Raw genomic sequence first — 24,130 nt, 5'->3', positions numbered from 1 at the left:
ACAGCAGAGGAAGCTTTGAGGAGCCAGAAAGAGCTCCTGGTGCTCTTCCAGAAAGCAAGATAGTATTGATCCTGTTCTACTGATCATGTCACTGAGATTGAGTGGCTGGTCCAGGGTGACACCACTAGCAGTGGACAGGGTGGAGCTGTGAATCACAGTTGACCACTGTAGTGCTTTCTTCCTAGGCCATGCTTTCTCGCTGAACAAAAAGCTTTTGAAAAAGAATATTCACATTAGCATTTTAATTTTCTATGCAGAAAAAAAAAAAGAAAGAAACAATCTCTGTCCCAACTGTGCTCTGTAAAATTCTGTTTGTTTCTTTGGAGAAAAAGTTCTGTGCTTACTCTCTTTTTGTAGGGGACTCAGTTTGGGAGGTGGGACCATCGGGATCCTTTGCCAGAGCAGGACAGGGTGGTGGGTGTTGAGACCAGAACATTAATAGCTGCCATTTAGCAAAGCATTCCAGCTGGAAGTCCCATCTTTGAAGTAAGATCTGGCTAAATGGTCGTTGATAGAGCTAAAAATAAGATGAGGACTGAATGGAGCCTTTCACGAGTACACACTTCAAATCTTTGGGTTCAGCCCATCGGCCATCACAGGAAGGACACAGACAAGAAGAATGTTTGCCAAAGCTTCTGTGCTAGCAAAGGGGATGTTTTTACATCAGTCAGAATCGTGCTTGTTCTGGGCCTGGTGATCACCTCACATCGAATTAGACGGCATTTTATTTGAAGTTAAAAACTGGGTTAAGAAGAACTGTTTTACTGTCTTAAAAAATCAGATTCTTGTTGCTTGATGTAGGGATTCCTGTTGAGTTCTTACCTGGAAATGCATCACATTCTCCCATGTATATACTACCAACTGGCGCCAGTAGTCACAGGCCTGCAGTCGTGGCATTACCTGACATTTTTGTTGTTACCGTCTTTATCTGAGTGTTCTGTTTAAATTCTAACATATTACTGGATAAGGCACTTAGCTCTGCACTTTGAAAAATGCGAGAAAAGTCTAAATCCCTTCGTGAGGACTTTTATTTATTGCTGTTGAAAGACATAAATCAAAAGCTTGCCGGTTATTACCTGAGAAAGGTCACATCTTGCATTGGAGCCAGAAATAGCTATTTCTGAGATCTCCCTCGTGTGTCTGGAAGATATGAAATACTCAGTAAAAGTTGAATATAAGGATGAATTAGTCTGTAGGTTAGTCTGCTTTTTTTCTGTAGATTCTATAGCTGATATTACCTTTAGAATAATTATCCCTTTTACCCTGACCATCCAGTCCCAAACTTTGCAAACACGGGAACCAGCAACAACATGGGTTTATTTTCCCAGGGCCTTTGAAGCTCAGGTTTAATCCACGCTTTCATCTGTACTTTTAACCCAAGAGTGGAGGTATTACATGATGGTGTTTCATTCAGCTAAAGTTCCTTGTTCTACCATGAGTGAGTCCCCACGTCTGTGTGTGCTTTATGTTCCAAAGTTCCTTTCTAATAAATTACATGCCTACCGACTGATACACTGAAAGGCTAATGCAAAATTACATGTTTGAATCATCTTTAGAATTTATATGTATATATTTCAAATATTATAATAGTTAAACAGTTTTATTTTCCCAGGAACAGAAGTATAGTGCAGGTGGGTCTTTCCACTTAGAATAAACCCTTCGTGTGTAGAGGGTTAGTGATGCTTCTAAGACCCAGCCCCTCCAAGTTACTCACTTTAATAAAAGTTTCATGGACCATCAAAGAGTTGGGCTTTTTTTCCCCCAGAAAAGTTAAATTCCCCCAAAAGGTGCATCACACATAGTTCAATTTTGGAGGTCTTCAAGCTGCCAAACCTAAGTACTACTTAAACCTAAATTATTATTTGACAACCAATCCTGCTCTTCTGGTCTCTTACTTCATCACAGGTCATATTCAGCACGTATGGCCTCATGAAATACGAGCTAAACACTATCTGAGCCTTCCTTCTTGTAACTGTCAGAGTTCTACTTCATAGAATGAGCGAAGATGATATTGCCTGCCTAGTCAACATTCTCCGAGATCTGAAGAGAAATTAGAATTAAATGGGATCCTGTACAGTGAAACTAAAGGCCGGACAGGAACCTCTATTTAAAATCAACTTCCCGTGGTAGCCTTAGGTCTGCAAAAACTTAGGGACTCCTTATTAGTAAGAATGGAAATGTGTTAAAGATGAGAGGTGAATAATCAAATCTTTCTTTGTAATTCTTAGATTTTTTTGAGTCTTTACAGATACTTTGTGTAAATCTTCTGTTAGACAACATCCTAATTAATATTCTTACTTTAATGAATTTTAAGCATTTTCTATGTGGCAGTAATAACTTGGAAATATTTTTGTGTATTCCTGTCCGTTGGTCTGTGTATCTGTGTGCCCGTAGTGTTGTTTTGTGTTTTCCCAGGTTCTCATGATGGCAGCCATGTCGGCCATACTAAAATTAATTTCATGCTTATAACTGATGCTTCACATTCAAACTCTCATTATTTAATGGAGAAAAAATTTTGGCAGCGTCTTCAGCACCCTTTTCTTTCTCATTTCTGATTAGTTCATCCAAATGTTAAATTTCCCTGAGATTCCTGAAAAACTTCTTTATAGAATTCTTTGGTAGAACATTCATGTCATGATTTGTAAGACTTACCATTTAAGGAGCATGGTTTTGACCTTATGTTGAGGTTTTGTTTAACATGATTTGATTAATTCTAACAACAGGGCAATAAATGTTGAATAAGAAACAATCACTGAAGAAAAGAAAGGATAGCTATGAATGGGTGTGTTGTGACAGGAAAATTAGTGAATGCCTAGGGAGGTTCCAGCTAAATCAGTCTTTAGCCAACATGATTGTTGGTGTAAATATTAAGTTTTGTAAAGCAAAAGTGAAATTGAGGTGCTTATCTCTCTGTTGCAAAAGAAAAAAAAATGAAGCATTTATAGAATATATGTAGATACTATATATCTCCAGGGTAAATAGGATACATCTACTCCTCAATATAATGGATGGTAAGCAAGTTAAAAATTATTTGCTGAGTTCTTAACATATGAAGGCCCTGAGAGAGATGAATACTAAGATGTTTAAGACATTCCACCCTCACATTTTTAATATTTTCAAAATTTTGTAAAGCTGATCAGAATATACTTAAAGGACTGCTGGGTTGGAAATCATCTTTGAGAAATGTAAATAATTATACTATGCCTGATGTTAACGATTTATTCAGCATTCATTTATTTAAGTTGAGACTTGTAAAAACTGATGAGCAACCAGGGGACTCATTAACTCGAGAGCATTTAAGGACAGACCAGTAACAAACAGGGGGTGGAAAGGAAGAACAGAACTGGTGTTTATTGAACCGAATCCTACAAACTAAGCTGAGCGGTTTGCATGCCATTTCGGTAATGCGTCTCGGTCTTACCGCCTTCCCTTGCTTGAGTCTTTACCAAGTTGAATAGACAGATCTTGCTAAAGACCAGCCGGGCGTTTGTAACCAGAGACAATAGTGGGTTCTGTTTTTAATTGAATTAAGTTAAAAAGAAAATACAGCAGTATGTAAGACAGGCATTCGCTTGAAAGCTGTCCTGAGCCTCTGAGACCCTATTCATCACCCGGATTACCTCCGGAGCAGAGCCCTACAGACTCACTGCCTGCAAAGTCGAAATAGCTCTTCACCAGATGCTGTCAAAACATATAGCACCGGGATATCATGTTTTGTTCCAGCGAAGGGTTCATGTATACTTACAAGTTGATCTCTATTTTCATTCCATCTTTGACATAAAAACTCATTATGAAAACATAAATATTTTGGGGTTTTTTAGACAAATGCATGGCACAGTGTTGTTGTTTTTTAATTGATTTCAGAGAGGGAGAGAGATAGAAACATCAGTGATGAGAATCACTGATCATCTGCCTCCTGCATGCCCCCTACTGGGGATCGAGCCTGTAACCCGGGTATGTGCCCTGACTGGGAATCCAACTGCAACCTCCTGGTCCATAGGTGGACGCTCAACCACTGAGCCACACCGGCCAGGCCATGGCCCATTACTTAATGATCCAGTGTTTACTTAGCTATCCAGCATTACAGATACCCATCCTCTAGAACAGATAGCAACCAGGGACATTCTCCCTTGAAACTTGTACGCTGCACAGGAATTATGCCTGGGTTTCCAAGTTCACTCATTTTGTGAAGTTCAGTTTAAAGATCCCAGGTAATGTTTGGGTTTTTCTAAGCTTTATCTTGAGGGGTTTTTTTATATTAAGATTTTTAGTATGTCAAGGGTACTGTAGTTAGGTAGAGTATGTGGAGAGGGTGAAATTAAAAATATACATGTGAATATCTTTGAAAATGGTAACCAGTGAGAGGGGGTATAAAGCAAAAATGCCAATATCCAAGTTATGCATATGTAAAACTAAAGCATCTTAGTGCAACTCTCTCTGAAGAAATCAAGAATATGTCACAATTGGCATTTGTCAGATGCCATTCGACAACTCTTCGCAAAGGTCCATGGTGCCTTAAAACATCTTTTGTTTACAATCTCTGGGGGCTTTGCCCTCTGGGTCGCATTAATAATCCTGTGCCTCGCTCAGAGCTCTAGCAGGCTTCACTGGCTACATGAGAATTGAAGACATAAGTCCGAACGCTTTCTGGCGCTGCTTTGCTCTCACGTCAGCTGCTGTAAGCTCTAGATCCAGTGTGTGCTCAAGTTGGTTCAGAAGCACAAATCCCAGGGTTTGAGCAGGTCCTAAATTTCAGTTCTTAAAGCTGTCTTCAGTCATTTATAGCTACGGTCTCTGTAGCTGAAAAAAAAACTATTACCTCTTCGCTCGATACTCTGACACCAAATGTGTGGGGTTTCTTTTTCTCTCTCACATTAAATGATTCTGATACTACTCAGAATTAGCATAGACCCCTCAGGTTTAGGGCTCAGCCTGCCCACCCCCACCCCCCATTTTGGAAGTCCCAGGTCATCACCTCTGATCTAAAAGCTATAAATCAGGGTTCCCACCCCCCCCCTCCTTGGATTTGATCATTTACTAGAACAACTCACAGAACTCAGATGACTGCTCCCCTTAACTGTACATGATTCCTTATAAAGGCTGGAACTCAGGAACAGCCAGATGGAGGAGATGCATGGGCAAGGTGGGTAGGAAGGGGCGCGGAGCCTGCATTCCCCCTCTGAGCACATCCACACTGCACCCCCGCGGATTCACCAACACATACACGTTTTATAACAAAAGATGCTCCTGTCACTCAGGAAATGACAGTTTGGGGAACTCTATGTCAAGTTCTTGGGGCAGAGACCAAATATGTATTTCCTATTATGTCACAGTAACCAAAATAAATTATGCCTAAGAACTAGCAAAATATTCGGGGACGGGGGGGGGGGGGGCGTAGTTATACAACCTACCAGCTTTGACCAAAGGTCACTGGTGAGTGACAAGGTAAGACCCACCCTTCTGCCCTGACTGGTTTGGCTCAGTGTATAGAGCAGCAGCCTGTGGACTGAGGCAGCGGTTCTCAACCTGTGGGTCGCGACCCCTTTGGCAGTCGAACAACCCTTTCACAGGGGTCGCCTAAGACCATCCTGCATATCGGATATTTACATTATGATTCATAACAGTAGCAACATTACAGCTATGAAGTAGCAATGAAAATAATTTTATGGTTGGGTCACAACATGAGGAACTGTATTTAAAGGGCCAGAAGGTTGAGAACAACTGGACTGAAGGGTCTCAGGTTTGATTCTGCTCAAGGGCATGCACCTTGGTTGCAGGCTCAATTCCCATAGGGCAGTGGTCGGCAAACTCATTAGTCAACAGAGGCAAATATCAACAGTACAACGATTGAAATTTCTTTTGAGAGCCAAATTTTTTAAACTTAAACTATATAGGTAGGTACATTGTTATTAACTTAATTAGGGTACTCCTAAGCTGGCCTTTCATTTCCTGCATTGCTCTCTTGAGACCTCTGTATTCAACTTGTCATAGAATTGTGTTTTGCCTTCTTATACTCACTTTAATAACGACTAAAATTATTTCCGTGCTCTTCTGGGGGATGTCGGTGAATTTCGCAAGGGACTTTAAAAATTTAGCTCAACTCCTAGGTTTAAAGATCAACACGGGTGTAGTGCAAAGGTCCCCATGGACGTCACCCTGAATGCTCGGGTCATTTTTTGTTTTGTCTTGGAGGGGGGGCTATTTTGTTTTTAGGGGGTGCTACTTTGCTTTGTTTTCAGAATTTTGTCACGCAATAGTGAGGGTCCGTGTGAAATGCTGAAAACCAAGAGACCCTCACGAGCACAGAGAGATAACTCTCTTCAGTGTGTTTTTTCATCGGCACACAAAGCTTTTGTACCTTCTATCCATGTGCTCTAGAAATCCAAGGTGTAGAGTTGTGAAAATCATGGGCCCGAACCGGCTTTGAAACCAGGAGAGAATTGCTTTTTCGTGGCAGGTGATTCACTCCCCCGTCCCAGGGTTGGGAACCTCTAGGGTGCAATTCATTGCCTCAGGAGAGGGCTTTCTGATTAACTCCCTTGTGACATGGAAAGGCTAGGGTGCTCCCCACACATGGACTTCCTCCTCCGTGGCAGGATTGCACCCGGGGCTTTTAAAGGCTCTTGACAGATAATGTCTTCCCATTCAGAAGTGGCTTAAGGCACAAGTTTCTTCTGATAAGATGCCAGATTCCTGGATCAAGCATGAAGCCACAGAGGGGGGCAATGGAGCTGAATAGTCCTGTTCTGATATCCCGCCCACGTGAACCTCGGAATGGAAGTCTACACATTCCGTCGTGATTGGCGTTGGGTCGGTCAAATGTGCATGCTTAATGCCAAGTCCAGGGAGAACAGATTCATGAAATTGCATTAGAGAACTAAGTGAAAAAGGCAGTACATCTGAAAAGTGGGGAAAATATTTTTTTAAAAGAAATTGATCTCTCACAGGGAGAGGCCATGAAATTTCCTTCAAAATCACCTACATGAACCTGATAGCAAAACGCAAGCTATAAGGAGATGAGCTATTGACATTGAAATTAGTGAAATGCATCTTCCTGTTGACACGAGTGTGAAGTGCTACGGAGGCTGTTAAGTCTTTTCTGGGGAAATACTGTGCCAGGAACTGTACCAGCAGCCAGAGATGGGTTATATCATTTTTCCAAAATAGGAAAATGGTCCATGTGCCAAAATGTAAATCTTCAGGTTAAGTCTATTTTCAGGTTAACTCTAACCCATTTTAGTATCGCCTACTCTTAGTCCTCTAAGAAATTCCTTCCTGGTGGATTTTTCAAAGGCAGTGTGATTGTGAAGGAAATTTAGTGCAAACTGCAAAGTGTCACATCAGATGCGAATAGATACTTGGTAATTATGTATAAACATCGTTCAGAAACACTAGTGACAGTAAATATGATTGGATGTAATAAGCCCCCTAAGGCAGATTTTCTTTTTATCTCTGTTTTTTTGCTATGAATTTTAATAATAATATTAGCCATTTAATGCCAATAAAACCAGATTTTAGTGTTAATACATAGAATGTTTAAGTGTGAAATAAGGAAAATTTAGTGGAAAAAATATTACTAATTATAGAAGATTTCATGATTTGAGAATGATTGAAATTCTACACATAGAGGTTAAAAGTATGTTTCTTAAACTCAATTACTATTAATAGCTACTAAATTCTTAATGCTTGTTTTTCTAATCCTATGAATAACCCTGTCTTAAATGTAAGTATTGTGACAATACTAATACCTAAGTTACTTTAAGAGAATATATTTCTATAATGATACCAGGTCCCCCCCCCCATCATTTCTGAGTGTTTCTGTGTTTTTAATTAAAATGTTAAGAAATTTGTCTTTGTCCTAAAATAGTAAAATAAAATGCCCTAAACAAACGGGATTTCCTGTTATTCTGCAATATGTGATACAGCTCTAGAGATAGCTAGTTTTAAGCCTTGGGAATCTGTATTCTGGCTAAAAGTTTTAAAGGCAATTATTTCTTTTTTTAAGTGAAATGTGCACAAATCAAAGACCAAAGGTAGAGCTCTTTCTGTTTTTATAATCTAGAGAAAATGAAAACATTAAAGAGTAGGGAAATGTTATCTGTTTTCCTTAACTAAAAATTGCATTTTTCTCCTGAGGTGTGGACATAACCGACATTTTCTGTGGTGTGATTTTTCTGCCCACTCCAACATAAGAGCTAATCTGCTTCTTCTATTTTTCATCTCTAAGCATAATTCTTAGAAATGTGTTTGCTTGATTAAATCAACCAAGCAGAGAGCCCTGTAATTCATTTCTCGGGGGACATGGTAATGCCTTCCTGAATTATCTCATGGCCCGAGGCGCAGGCACGAAGAAGAAAAGGCTCGTGTGGATGTGGATGCACACACAGTGTGTATGTGAGCTCACATAAACAGATGAGGTCATTGCTTCCTCTGAGGTCTCATTGTTTCTGCAGGAGCTTTGTTCCCTGGGAGGGAGAGCAAAGCCACACGGAGGCCTGGGAGTAGGAAAGCCGGATGTGCCGCTGTCCGCTGTCACGCTGAAGGGACTTAGAGGGGGCACATTCGGAATATGTTTCTGAAGCATGTAAGAAGTGTCGGGATTAAATGAGATAAGCGATTTGAAACGTGTGAGCACGCTCGCCATTTAATTATCCGTCTGAATAAAAGATAAAGATGGATTTAGAACTGGAATCTGTGACTGTCACAAAAGCCTAACTTTGAGCGAATACCTTTCATCATTTTCCAGTAATCCGAAACAGATTAACCTTCCTATCTTGCTCTTTCTCCTCCCCGACGCATTAGCCAACGCATAGTGGAGTGTCAAAAACCAAGGACAGTCATTGTGAGATTGAACAAGCTAACTCTGGGTGTTTTTCTGCACAATTAAGAGAGAAGATGTAAGAGAGAGAGAGAGAGAGAGAGAGAGAGAGAGAGAGAGAGAAAGAGAGAGAGAGAGAGAGAGAGAGAGAGAGAGAGAGAGAAAATATAAGTGTGTCTCCGAATATTATCTGAGCTCCTACGAACTAGAAATCTAGGCAAGGACTCTTAGAACATACTCTCTTTTCTAACCATTCAGTTATTTCCGTTTTCAAAGCTGGAAGTTACTTTGTAGAATTGTCTGTCGCTTGGTCCCTCTTAGAGTTTCCTTGAAAGGCGTGATCACTGGTGATTGGGAGAGTAGCTACCTGTTCTCGCTCCCCCACTGACTAGCTCTGCCACTCACTGTGTAACCCGCCATGGAGCCCTCAGTGCCTTGCTGCCTTCATCCATGAAGCAGGGTGAGCAGCTATCCCTGTCCTACGGTTGATCTGAAGATTTGATGATTTTCTAAGCATAAAGCACTTAAAACATGGTCTCACTCCTATTAGCAGTCCATAAGTTTTGAACTATTATTGTTTAGCTGAAAGAAAAGTGAGGGGGTTGAAGACAAGTAGTGAGTAGAAGAAATAAGTGCGATTTGAGAACCTGCTATGGATTAAGCATTATGCTCAGTAAGTAACACAGAACATGTTTAATACTCGCATACTCTATATGGAAAATGTCCGTTGTCTTAATTGCACACAAGAGCAAATTGAGATTTAGGTCATTTTGAGACTCATTCATTTAAAAGTTGATGTTTAACTTAATAATTAGCCCGTGGGCATGGGTGCTGTTGGTGGTGGTAGTAGAAGACACAGGGAGACCAGATGTTAGTTTAAAAAATTGTCTCCCTATTTCCTAATTTGAAATTTAACTTAATACAGTAATGCCTCGGCCAATTTGGAGCCATTATATCCTGGCGCACACACTTGGTCATGACCATTCTTTCAGGATAAAATGCCTTACAGAAACGTTCATGGTAACCACCTGCAAAAAAAGAAGTTATGATGTAAAATAATCCTTATGTTTGATCGAAGTATTTTTAACATGAGCTCTTTTTAAAAAATTCTTCAAACAGTAAAGCCTTTTCAAGGGAAAGAAAATGAAACAGCACAACTAAGAAAGAGGGTTAAGGCAGTCAGCTGCGTAAATGAGGAGCAGCGACATCATAGATAAATACAATGAGTTGCAACCCTGTCTGTCTCCAACTTTGGACGAATAATTGCAATAGAACTAGAGGGAGTTTTTAGGCCTTGGTTTCAATGACAAGCAAGAATCAAGTGTAGTAATATCCTGATTGCCCAATGCTGCATATAAAATATCCCTCAGTGAGCTGTGTACAGGGAACTTAAATGCTTTACAGACCAAAAAATTAGCTTATTTATCATATCTTCTTCCGTCCGTCTCGTCATGCTCTTCATTTTCTTCTTTTCCTCCTTTTTCTTGCTTTTTCAGCCTTGATGACTCCTTTTGTAGCCACATAGCCTAATACAAGAATATATTTTTCATGAATTTCCTTCAGCTTAGCAGCCTTCTGCACATGGCTTGTCATATGCAGCCGTGTTAGTCCACATCTCTCCCAGTTTCTTTGCAGCATCACCAATATATAGGTTGTCCAAAAAAATGTATACACACACTTTGAATAATTATAAAGGCAGTGTTTATTAAAATATATTTCAGTTTCAAAATTGAGCTCTCAGCTGTTACAGTGTGTGTGTGTGTGTGTATTTTTTCCCCTTGGGACACCCTGTATAAACCAGGATGTTCTTTGAATTGGGGACAAAGAACAATGAAAGGAGGCGAGGCCTCTTGAGTGCATTGGGATTTGGTGGGGAGGGCAGGGGGAATCCCTCACATTCAACAGTAGTCAGCCTTTAAGTGCTTACCATTTAAAAATTGCCTTTTTTCAAATTAGTGTATGTAAGCCTCTCATCTTTTAAATATATATACTATCAATGCACTTTGTCAATTGTTACCTCTTACTACTTTTCTTCTTCTTTTAAGATTGAAAGGACCATTTTCTGGTTTGTAGGTTCAACCAGATTTCACGGTGCAAGTGAGAATTCTAATGACATGTGGCCAAAAGCTATACATCAAGCTTTTTTGAGATTATGGAGAAGCACATTTTTTTCTAGGATAAAAATAAGGCAGATGAGTGCAGGTTTATTTTCTTATTGTATTTACTTACTTGTTTTCTTAAGTTAAGCAACTTACTAAGTACAGAGCACCCCCTATGAGCCAGACCAAAACTGCTCCTTAAATACCTCACAGTTGAAGAGGGTAGTCAGAAACATAAGTAATTTAATAGACTTTATGAAGTGCAATCATGGGGATTTGCATAGCATTTTATAGGAGCACAAAGGAAGAACACCACTTACACCTGGGATGTCAGGGAGGTGGCCCCCAGTTAAAGCAAAAGGAGAAGGGGAGGCATATCCCCTAAGATATTGCTATTTCCACATCCCACCCCCCCAAAAAAACCCTGTGTGGGAATAAATTCTGTACCTTCCAACAGCTTTTCAAGGTACCCATGACTCATAACTTAATAATAATTGGTGCCCTAACCGGTTTGGCTCAGTGGATAGAGCGTCGGCCTGTGGACTGAAAGGTCCCAGGTTCGATTCCGATCAAGGGCATGTACCTTGGTTGCAGGCACATCCCCAGTTTGGGGTGTGCAGGAGGCGGCTGATCGATGTTTCTCTCTCGTCAATGTTTCTAACTCTCTATCCCTCTCCCTTCCTCTCCGTAAAAAATCAATAAAATATATTTTTAAAAAATAATAATAATTGGGTTTACCCAACTGGCCAAAATTCTATTCCTGACATGAGCTTCCATAGTTTTGTCTTAATGAAGAAGAAATGTGTATCTTTGGAAAACATTTTATAAAACCACACAGTAGAATGCATATAGCAGTGGAATTGTTGAAGACACAGGAAGTTTTGTCCTTCTTTTATGAGGAGGGATGTTTCAAGTAGGATTGGAATAAAAATGGAACCAATTAGAAAATCATAGAAGCACTTAAGAAGAAATTTAATTGTTGCTGAAAGAATTAGAATCCAATGGCATAGGAAGAATTTAATTAAATTTCAAAATAAAATAACTACCATTTCGCATTGGAAAATCTAATGTCTCTTAGAGCTTATCAGTTATTTCTTGGCCTACAAATGAGTAGTGGTTAAGTTGCCTCTTATTTTCCTCATTTTGATTATTATAGTTTTACATGCTACTTATGGTGGGGAACATTACTGCTGAGATAACCATTAAGACTGTGCCTATAGAAATGTGGTCTCATAGGCCCATGTATATTTGGGTGGAAAAAGGGAAGGACCTAACTTAAATCTAACTTCCCAAATCAACTCTCCTTCTACAGCAGAATGCTGCTGTTTAATAAGAAAATGTTGGTTAAGGAGGACAGTCACCATATATATCAAATATTAAATGACCTTTTAGAAATGGAAAGTGACCAATCGACTAAGTAATTGCCCATGAACAAAGGAATGGGACTAATGTTTGGAAAGGAGAATTGCAAAGAGACGACTTGCAATGCCTTCATACCATGGGATGAATGAGTGGGACCTCTAACCCAGAGCCGTTGGAAGAAACAATATTTTGCACAAAGTTGAATTTTTCTATTTTTGCCCACAGCCTCGTCATGTGTTCAACATGCTAAAGAAGTATGTCCGTGCTGAACAGAAAGACAGGCAGCACACCCTGAAGCATTTTGAACACGTGCGCATGGTGGACCCGAAGAAAGCTGCTCAGATCCGGTCCCAGGTGAGCACAAAGTGTGGTGATCACCTGCAGCTTTGACCAGCCGGTGTTCTTGGTCTTTGAGTCAGGTTTTCATTATTCCCAGAGGAGCTCTGGCTCTTATGCAACTGCTCTTTAATAGCTGGTAAATTCTAAAGGCTTGTCTTAGGGCAGTGGTTGGCAAACTGCGGCCCCTTGAGTGTGGCTCTTCCACAAAATACCACGTGCAGGCGTGCACGTACAGTGCGATTGAAACTTCATGGCCACACTCAAGGGGCCAAAGAGCCGCATGTGGCTCGCGAGCCGCAGTTTGCCGACCACTGTCTTAGAGCAACATGTGGTTTGTCCAATTCTGAGTTATTAATAAGGAATATAAAAATTTTCAATGTCTACTGCTATTGATTCTTAAAGGAACCATTTTAATCTCATGTCTAAAATGAAGAACACAAATGGTATAAAAGCAAAACATCTAAAATTGGTTCAACTACATTGTGGTAGGTAATCAGAAACTCACAATGATTGGGTATAATGTGAGCCTATAAGTCCTGTAATAAGTATGTTTTATATTCCTCCATTCCCAACTGGCATCTACCTCTGGAAACATGAAATTCCTACATTTCTTTAAATAGAAGGATTTAAAATATATCTATATTTTGTTGCATGAAATATCCAGTAGAATTAAAATATGTTCTCATCTATTTCCAGATTTGCAAAGAAATATAACTAGAACATCAGAGGTTATTTAGGGGCCTCGGTAGTAAGAAATCAGAGTTGGATGAAATGATCTTTTTAGTTGACTTTATACTTTATGGTTGCAAGCATACAATATAACGGGGAGTTTAAAGCAGCTCTAAAGTCAGAGAACAAAAAATGGGAGAAGAAGGAACAGAAGGATGCCCTTTAAGGTTAAAAGTTTCAGCAGTGTTTTGTCAGTTTCACTTTGAAGTTTGTATCTGTCCGTGGTGCTTGGTAAGGAAAATAGCTAATCCTTATACCAGAGATGGCTTACCTGGAACTGTCTTCCTTCGATGCAGGTGATGACCCACCTCCGTGTGATTTACGAGCGCATGAACCAGTCTCTCTCCCTCCTCTACAACGTTCCTGCTGTGGCTGAGGAGATCCAGGATGAAGTTGGTAAGTAAGCTGTTCTTTTGATGCTATGCATATCAACATACTCTGCTCCTGCAGGAGAACATCAGAGGAGTTCATCTGCATCAGCAAACACCAGTGTTCTCATGTGTGGAAGGAAAAAGAGCAGATTCCCTTTTACAGTGACACTCTTGGGGGCTGGCACTAGCTCTCCCCGTAGCAATTGCATGGGGTCTTCACTATCCATACTCACAAACGTATGGATACTTATAACTTGACTTAGGATATATCTGTGCAGTAACGAACCATTTATTATTGGATTTTACTTGTCAGCAGTTGTCTTCTCATGGCGCTTTGGTACTTGACAGTTTAATGAAGACAACCCTTCATCTTTTAATGCTCTATTGTTGTCACCTGTGTGTCGCATTATATCCCCGTTTTATAGGTGAAGAGCTCAAATTTACAATTTAAAAAGTTACTAGCCTATGTCACACTGATCATAAGTAGCACAGCAAAAGCACGAAACTGTGACTGCTGACCTTGAGGTTGTTGTTAGATTCAGTAGCTCACATCTTTCTTGGAAGCCTTCCCCTGTCCCCCTCCCCGCAATAGCCACAGTTATTGTCTGAACCACATTATTGTTTAAACTTAATTAAACGATGTGCCCATAATCTTTTATTAAACTTTTATTTTGCAATAATCATACACTCATAAGAAGTTGGAAAAATAATGCAGTCTAGTGTGCACATCACCCACTTCCCCAATAGTAACATCTTACATGACTGCAATACATCATCAAAACCAGGAGACTGACATGTGTTCCCACTACCTTTTATGTCCCTAGTTCTCCTAATGACATGTATAAGTTCTCCCTTCCCTGTTTTTCCTGGAAAAGGGAATAAAGGATCACATAACATAATTCTTCGCAAAGCCCCAAATGCCCATATCTGTTTAACTTTACCTCACAAAAGTACATGGATGGCAATTATGCTAGTGAATCTTTCAACATAAAAGAAATGTATGTCACCCTGGAGATTTGGTGTATAAACTGTCCACAAATAATCAATATGCATGTAGTATATCTCTCTCTGTAATAAATCCTGCCTTTGTTAATTGGGTTGGAAATAGATGCAGGTTATCTGAAATCAGAACAGCCAGGATATTATAGATCAGTAGACCCATTACAGGAATTCCTCCTTGCAGTGGTCCAAAGCACTTCCTGGCTTGCTTTTTACATTTTGTGCCAAAGCTATTCTACTCTTCCTTTTCTAATTTAGTACTTCCTTATAAATATTGTTTGTATTATCATCAGGCAAGTGTTTGGCGTGGATCAGATGATGTTGGTCTGATTAGTCCTGTGTGTTAACAAACAGAATCAAGTGTACTTCAGATTACACGCTTTGAAAAGAAACTACATCATCTTCGCTTTTGTTCAAAAGGGGGAATTCACTGTCGAGCAAGATCTTAGGAGGAGAGTCAGTAGAGTTTTTAGTCTACACCATGGATAGAAGACAGGATTTCCAATTAATTTTTACTCTATTAAATTTCTTGAAGAACTGAATATTCTTGTTAGATGTATTTGTAGGATAGACGTGTATAAGGAGCCTTTAAAATACTGTATATTAAATAAGTATAAGAAAATCTTCCCAGGGGATTGTCAAGGGCGGGGGGGAAAAAGGACACATATGTAATACCCTTTGTAATACTTTAAGCAATTAAAAAAAAAGAAAATCTTCCAATAAGTTCCAGAAAAGACAAAAATCAAAGAAATCATCACATTCTTAAATGAACTGAAGCTCAGATCTTCTAGATGCGTGCATCTCTGCCTGTAGCTCTCGTAACAAGCTGTTTTCATGTACGCGTGGCTTTAATTGAGGTGTCGTCAATAGTACCAAACTGTAGAGGAATAAGCCATTGCACAGGACTAGAAAATTGATGACCACTGATAATTTACTCTCACCCAGTTATTATGGTTGAGTCTTTTTAATTAAATTATCAGGAGTTTTTTATTCAGCAAGATAGTACTAAAGCGGTGGCCACTAATGAGTCATACTTCCACAGAACAGATGGAGATTCAGATATCTTGAGTGTTACAAAATGCCTAAGAACAGGGCAACAGTAAACTTCAAATCTCAGTGACAGGGAGGATATGCAGATCATCAGAATCATGGAATTTTTTTCTGAAAAAAAGAAAGGCTCAACTATTAAGTTGGATTAGCAGCATGTTATTTTTCTAATATTTTTGTCATTGTAAGTATACTAGATACTGAATCCTGAAAGATAATCTTTTTTAAAATCTTTTTTGCCTTATTTTTAAATGGTTGTTTCCAATAGAAAGAGAAGCTGGCAATGATGAACTTCCATTAATTGGACACGTGCACCATTTGAGCTCCTAACACCAAAGCTAAAGAAGCAAGACCTCCCTGGGGAGAATGGCTTTTCTGAATTGAGTTTTTAGTTGTTTCCTGTAGTTGTTCTTCATCCGAAGGAACATTTAAAAATAACTCACTTTCAAAGTAGGAATATACATGAAATAAGGTTGATCATGGGTGCTAATTGTTTAAGCTGAGAGGTATTTGGAAGTTCTTTGTAGTATTCTAAAATGCAGATAAAACCTGTACAATATGGTTTATTGTTTGAAAAGCATCCTTCAATACAAAGAAAAAAGCAGAATAAGTTAACAGTTCTCTCTTTACTTTTATGATTTATTTTCTTGTTGATGCCCTTTCTTGACTAACAATCATACATTAAAATGCTCAGTAGTATTTTCCCATTGCTTTTTAGAGAGAGTAGGAGGGAGGAGACAGAAAGAGAGAGAAACATCGATGTGAGAGAGACACATCGATTGGTTGCCTCCTGCATGCGCCCCAATCAGTTGCCTGGGCCGGGGAGGAGCCTACAACAGAGGTACGTGCCCCTAACCGGAATCGAACCCGGGACCCTTCAGTCTCAGGTCAACTCTCTCTCTATCCACTGAGCCAAACTGACTAGAGCCCCCCTTACTATTTAAAGTGGCGCTTTGGAACTTTATTTTTTATTCAGCAAATGATGGAATCATTATTTGAAAGAAAATATACCTCCCCTTCAATGCCCATGTTCTGTTTTAATCACCTTTGAACCCTTCAAAAAGGCAGAATGCCCTTGTTTCTTCTGTTTTTCAGCTCAACCTTTGCTTTGTCAAATTGCTATTTCAAAATGATTGGGCCTTTTTGCCCTCTGCAGTCTCCCTTAAATCTATGCTAAAAGGATTCCGTTTTCTCTTACTGTTGGCACTGAGGTTATTTATCAAAGTGCTTCATTTTGCAGCTACCTCAAGGCTAAAAATACTGTAGCTCTCTATTTAGAGCTGGCTCTTTCACAGAATGCTGTAATGACCAATTTATGAGAAAGGCAGGAGGAAGGAAAGGGGACAGGAAGGCGTAATTGTCTCCTAGCCTGTGCTTTTTTTCTTTTAGCATTCAAAATTAATAAAAAACATGAGTTATTATAAACCAGATGTTGGCAGGAATCTTGGGCAGAACAAATCCAGAATGGAGTAGGATTGAGATCTATGGCAGGAGATCAAGAAACTTCTGCTAAGGAACGAATGCTTATAATTTCTTATTACAATTTGACTGTGGCCACTTGATCAAATTTTCTACTCTTTGGGAGAAAACACAGCATGCCGATTTCAAGGACAGTGTTTCCATTCTCTGTTCCTAATAAACCTATTGATTTGGGGATTTAATGAATTCAAAGTAGTCTAGGTTTAAAATAGAATATTTACAGCACTAGCCAGACCAACAAAAGAGCATTCATTACTACTGAGAATTTTATGCATCCTTATGCATAATTGTTAGTTGAGCAAGGGCATCAACAAGAAAAGAAATCATGAAAGTAAAGAGAGAATTATTAACTTACTAGAGGCCCAGTGCACGAAATTCGTGCATGGGTAGGGTCCCTAGCAGCTGTCGGCTATCACCCGGGGCCTCCCTTCCCCGGCTGCTGGCTGAAGCCTTCCTTCATTCCATGCCGCCCCTTGATGGTCAGCACACGTCTAACTCCTGGTCGGTCAAACCCCCACCCGTAGGGACAATTGCATATTAGCCTTTTATTATATAGGATTCTGCTTTTTTTCTTTGTTTTTCATAAGAAATTATTTTTAAGTGTATGTAGATTTTATAGTTTATAGCTGATTTAAGTAGTTGGAAACAAGAACATTTATTTATATCATAAATTACCAAAGATGTGTTTCTTCTTTGGTTTTACAATAGTTCCAATGCTTCTTTTCATATTTTCCCCAATATTGTTACCTGAATTACAAATATGGCCAATGTTTGTTGGCCTACCTCTATGCCTATCTCTGTACCCCTCTTAGCAAGACAGTTAGCTCTTCCAAAATAAAACCACTCATTTTATCTTTTATTTATCTTTTTTAATTAAGGTATAATTGATATATAACACTGTATTAGCTTTACATAATGATTCCATATTTATGTACATTGTGAAATGATCATCACAATAAGTCTAGTTAACATGCATCACTGTACATAGTTACAAATTTATTTTTTTCTTATTATGAGGACTTTGAAGATCTACTCTCTTAGCAACTTTCAAATATGTAATATAGTACCATTAACTCTAGTCGCCTGCTGTACATTACGTGCCGTGGCATATTTTATAGCTGAAAGTTTGTACCTTTTGGCCCCCTTCACTCATTTCATCTACCCTCCTCATCTGGCAACCGCCAATCTGTTCTATGAACTTTGGTTTTGTTTGCTTTGTTTTTTAGATTTGATATATAAGTGAGATCATACGGTATTTGTCTTTCTCTATTAGATATATTTTATTTCACATAATGCCCTGAGAGTCTATCAGTGTTTTCACAGGTGGCAAGATTTTATTTTTTATGGCTGAGTAGTATTCCATTGAGTGTGTGTGTGTGTGTGTGTGTGTGTGTTACATCTTTATCCATTCATCCATCAATGGACATTTAGTTGTTTTTATATCATGGCTATTGTTAATATTGCTGCAGTGAACATCGGGGTACATGTATCTTTTGATGAAACTCAAGCAAATGTCTTTGTGAGCTTTCCTTTGAATCATGACTGTGGCACAGTAGTTTAGTCTGTTTTCATGCCATTCTCTTATTTTTGTGTGTGTGTGGGCATTTGCACCGAGTGGGTGAAGCCTGAGGCAGTGCCTCCCACACCAGCTCTGCTGGTTTCTATGATGAGTCAGTGCGGTTCTGGGGTTCTTTTTATTAACTCACCAGCTTTGACGTATGGCCCTATAATTTGAATAAACATCCAAAAAGGAACCCTAACTAAAATGATTGGGGAGTGAGGTCAGACCACAGTGGTGGCTGCTAGACCGCTTCCTGGCATGGAACCCGACAGCAGATGTGTCCTGGTTTTATATTCGTGGAGTCTTGGGAACAACCAATGATTTTAGACTGGAACAAGGGTTGGTTATTTTGTTTTTCACAAGCAGCTGCCTGCAAGGTCCATATTTAAAAAGAGGAGAATAAAAATCATAGTGATGTTTGCCACCCTGAGTATAGAGACATTCAAATTGAGACTAATTTGGAAATATATTTCCACAAAGACTAACTGGGAATGAGAGGAATATGTTCCCACGTGAGACAGTTTGGAAGGAATGCTAATTTGCATCTTGCTGTTCAACTCAAATAAATATTACAAGGCATTCCCTAAGTAAGTCCCATTTCTCTCTGTTAACAGGTCTTCTGTCATATACACTGTGGGCTACTTTAGATAGTAAGTTATAGACAGTGGGGTATAATATCTCATCTTCAATAGGTGATCATTCTGATAACCTGCTCCAGATTATGAGGCATGTCCAAAGGAATGTTGACTCAGTATAAATCAAAACACTATTCAGAAGAGTCTTTTGAACTTGGAGCGAGAGACAGATGGTCAAAGGACCGAGACCAGGTTGTTACTTTATTCGACTGCCTGTTGACACATCCCTTGACCTAAGACGGGATTTAAAGTAGCTTATTTAGTGTGCTTAGTTTTTTTTGTTATTGTTGTTGTTGTTTTTGTTTTTTTTAAAAAATATTTTTTATTGATTTTTTTACAGAGAGGAAGGGAGAGGGATAGAGAGTTAGAAACATCGATGAGAGAAACATCGATCAGCTGCCTCCTGCACAGCCCTTATTGGGGATGTGCCTGCAACCGAGGTATATGCCCTTGGTTGGAATCGAACCTGGGACCCTTCAGTCCACAGGCTGACACTCTATCCACTGAGCCAAACCAGTTAGGGCTTTTTATAAATATTCATTTACATGTGCTCATGAAAGGGAGTGTTAAATCTTATGTATTTCTTTGAAACAGCAAGTAATGACTCCTCGTATTGTCTTGTGCATGCCTCTTTACTTTTGCTTTGGGTGGCATTTAGATCAGCCTGTCCAGCCCTTGCCAGCAAATAGAGGAACTATGTGTTCAGTTTCCTCTTTGCCATTGAACTTGATAAAGCTGCTCCTAAGGCCAGTGGAGACCAGAGACGTTGTCCTCTTGCGAAAAGAAGGGGCAGCTGCAAGTTTCATGCGTCTCAGAAGCCATAGCCTGAGCCAGCCCGGCCTTGGCAGACTGTTCATTTCTTCTCTTGCAGAGGCTGTAGTAGGGAAGTGAAGCTCTGAGCCTACAGCTTCTGAGGCTTCGCCAAGTTATGAAGGAACTTCCTGGGGCATGAGCTGGGGGTGCCAAAGGGAACATATCATATTAATGTGTTATACTTATTAGCATTTCATACTGTTTTTAGTTAGGAAACTCTAGAAGCAAACCAAATTTCACATTCCAGACTTGGGGCAGGGTGTGTGGGAGGGTTGAGAGAGAGATTGCCGTTTAACATGCTAAATTAGTTTTCTTTTGCAAAAACCTGTCTTCATTTTGTTGATGATTACTGAGCCTTGAAAGAATAAAAATGGGTTTACTCTCAAATGAGAGTCAGTATATTAAAGGAACGTTGCCAAGCAAGCCCTCATTGATGTGACATACACTGTAAGAAAAGTATTATCTATGTAGATGGACTTGAACGCCCCTCTACAGTTGTGTTCTAGAGGCACATGATAAAAACTGCATAATACAAACAATGTTTGAGGTGAAAACCTAAATGAATTGTTGTATTTGATTATAAAATACAACAGCTCCATTGCTTTGGCTCAGGGATTTGAGTATCAGCCCATGGACTGAAGGGTCAAGGGTTTGATTTCGGTCAAGGGCATGTTCCTCAGATGCAGGCTCAATCCCCGACCCCAGGTGGGGCATGTGCAGGAGGCAACCAATTGATGTATCTCTCTAACATCGATGTTTCTCTCTCTGTCTCTCCCTCTCCTGCTCTCTTTAAAAAGCAATGGAAAAATGCTACTTAGCATTTTAAGCATCTTTATGTATGATTGTTAGTCGAGAAAGGGCATCAACAAGAAAATAAATCATAAAACTAAAAAATATCCTTGGTTGAGGATTAACAAACAAAAACAAAACACAACACCTCCTATTCGCTGAAAAAGAAACATAATTTTTGAGCAGTCATGGATAAAAAAATGAACAAGTTCTTGTCATTAAAAATACAAATCAAAGCATGAGTATTAATTTTTTAAATTGTCAAGGTAACTTTTAAAAATGCGTCATACTCTGTCATGAGAAGAGTAAGTGTAAAGGAACTTTCATAAGCTCCTGATCAGTATATGGTACAACCTTTTTATGGGACTATTTGACTCTACCTAATAAATTAAAATGTGGTCTTTTCTAATTTAGCACCATATTTCTATGGATATACTGAACATGTGTGGAAAGAGGTACTTCTACTTGTCACTTGATACCCTGAATATCAATATTTTTTGGATAAGCATTACTACCTTTGAAATAACAAAGAAAAAAACAAAAGATGTATAATAGACTCCACTTCCCTTTCTCAGCCTCCTGTTTATATTTCTCTCAATTTGGGGTTCAGTGCCCCTAAATTTATAGGGAAATTAAATGCAACATTTCAGGAAACTTAGGTAGAAATGGTCTAAGCCTCCAGTCTAAGTATAATCTGTGGAAATGCTAGGTCATCTGTTTTCTTCTTGCAAGATTTTAACCTCTCCTGTCACCGCCCCGCACCCCCACCCCCACCCCCCTCGCCCAAGAGTGCTCAATTTCTCTGGAATTCTGGTAAAAAGGAAAGAGCCTTCCTAATACACTGTTGCTGTCCTCCCCACCTATTTATTAGGGTACTTAATGTCAGTCAAAAAGAGCTCTGGAAGTTCTTAGCAATTTTATTTTAATACTGAGAATGACTACTTGTAGCAAACCAACCAAATTGAAGTGTTTTGAGGACAGTAACCTTAAGATAAATAACCCCTCAATTTTCTTCTAAGAATCAGACTTGAACAATTTCCAAATTGCTCTTGACAATGTTGGTTATTATGAGGGAAATAAACAACAACAAAAAATTACTTCAAGGCAAGTAGGAATAGGAAAAGATAGGCGCTATGGGAAGTATCTTTTTAGGTACATTGGCCCTACCAGAATGTATTTACAGTTCACAGGTTAAGTCTCCTTCATTTCCCTCACCTTCCTCTTGGCAGAAATCTCAACACTGAGTGCTTTTTTTCCCCATCTTATGGGAGAAGTCTTCTTATACCTAACGTACCTGCTTCAGGTATAAGAAGAGTAATTAAGGCGTGACCGTCTGTAGATGTACTAGCACCGTCATCCTTCCTAAAAAGAGCCAAGGAGCCTATCTGTTAGTGTGGAATCCATATGTCAGTCAAGTATTGTATGAAACTATGAGAGGCTTTGCTCCCTCAGTCTCTTTGATTTGAAATGAAGAGATGGGTCCTGCCCCTCATTCAGGATGACCTGTGTCCACTCGGCTGCTGCCAACATCTCCTCAGGGACAGGCAGGTGGAATCAGACCTCAGTTTTCAGATTAAGGATTCTGGGTGATTATGTGGCTTGATCAAAATCGGAGATTGTGAATGCACAGCAAACATCGTCAATGCCCAAGGGGTTCAAACCCCTTCAGAAATCGAAGCAGGTCTTCAAATACTTGAGTGTAAAAAAAATATAATGCTTTTGCTTTAAAAAATAAAAATAAAAAGTAGAGAGCCCTCTATGGAGAACTGAGTCTGATATTTTAGTTTTATATAAGGCCTTGTTAATCTGGGCTTTAGGTCCTCAGAACCCATTAGTAGGGGAGGCTGTGTGATGAGCTGATGATCTCCAATCATACCTTGAGCCTTCTTCGCTGACCTGCGTGATTTCTGCACCTTTGTGTCATCAGCCAATAGTCTGAGAAGAGTTTCTGTCATTTGCTGATGTCTTTGGTTTGGTTGCTGTAAGTCCTAGGACATGAAAGGTACCTGAGAGCTCATCTGAAATTCTCCTAGGGAAAAATGCACTCCCCGTGGAAATGGTTCTGGAAGCTATTGATTGTTTCTTTTAAATATACACTGAGTGGCCAGATTATTATGACCACCCCATCAGTACAATGAAATGAATTAGTTATGCAAATAATAATAATAATAATAAAACCTTGAGAGTATTTGCTTAGGAAGTTTTCAATATTCAGTATTTTTGGAAGTGTCAATGAAGTACTAATGGGGTGGTCACAGTAATCTGGCCGGACATAATAATCTGGCCACTCAGTGTATATATTAGGTATATACTATTATACACAGTATATATATATGTGTGTGTAAACATCAGTGATGAGAGAGAACCATTGATCGGCTGCCTCCTACACACCCCACACTGAGGATCAAGCCTGCAACCCTGGCATGTGCCCTGATCAGGAATTGAACTATGACCTCCTGGTTCAGAGGTCAAGGCTCAACTGTTGAACCATGCTGACTGGGCCATTGATTGTTTATTTTTTGAGGGCTAAGTGAAGCCCAATAATTTGGAGGGATTCTTATCTTAAAATACAGAGTCCCAGCCCCCATCTCAGACCTACAGAAATCTGCATTTTCCTTATCTCCCCAGGTAATTCTTCAGAAGCTTTCAAACTCATGATTAGATACCTAAATTGTGTTTACATTGGTCTTGAACTAAGAATGGCAATCCTCCTCGGTGAAAATCAGTATATCCTGGTAAATTAGCCATGTGACTTCCGAGTGATGCTGATTTCCAAAGCTGAGATTATGTAAAATATTACAGTGAAGCATTATTAAGCTTGAAGTTCAACCATATAGAGAATTTGTTTAGGTGTGACAGAGTTGATGGCTATATTTTATTTATCCAAGTTAAGGCTTATTATTAGCTATGAAAAGAGATTGGCATAAACTGCTCATTAACATTGATTAACTGTTTCTCTAAAAGGACTAAACAATGCAAGCACAGGGCAGGCGTCAGTCAGAAAACGCCATACTTTATAACATTGCCCCCATTTGCTCTTTTGTGTGCTGTTTCAGAAATTGTAAATCTGCTACTCTATTTACCAAAAT

General features: G+C 39.4%; 1 protein-coding gene across 7 annotated transcripts in view; it reads left to right on the top strand.

Annotated features, from left to right (window-relative positions):
* Positions 1-24,130, top strand: part of APP (amyloid beta precursor protein) — a 160,694-nt gene that overhangs the window by 92,968 nt on the left and 43,596 nt on the right. For all 7 annotated transcript variants that reach the window (XM_014461935.2, XM_014461932.2, XM_014461930.2 and 4 more), the window contains 2 exons: positions 12,505-12,633; positions 13,644-13,743. In XM_014461935.2, coding sequence (XP_014317421.1) covers positions 12,505-12,633; positions 13,644-13,743 — 229 coding nt within the window. The remainder of the gene's footprint in view (positions 1-12,504; positions 12,634-13,643; positions 13,744-24,130) is intronic.

The sequence above is a fragment of the Myotis lucifugus genome, unplaced genomic scaffold, assembly GCF_000147115.1.
Source record: "Myotis lucifugus unplaced genomic scaffold, Myoluc2.0 scaffold_163, whole genome shotgun sequence".
Lineage (NCBI taxonomy): Eukaryota > Metazoa > Chordata > Mammalia > Chiroptera > Vespertilionidae > Myotis > Myotis lucifugus.
This window is presented reverse-complemented; position numbering and strand designations above follow the sequence as displayed.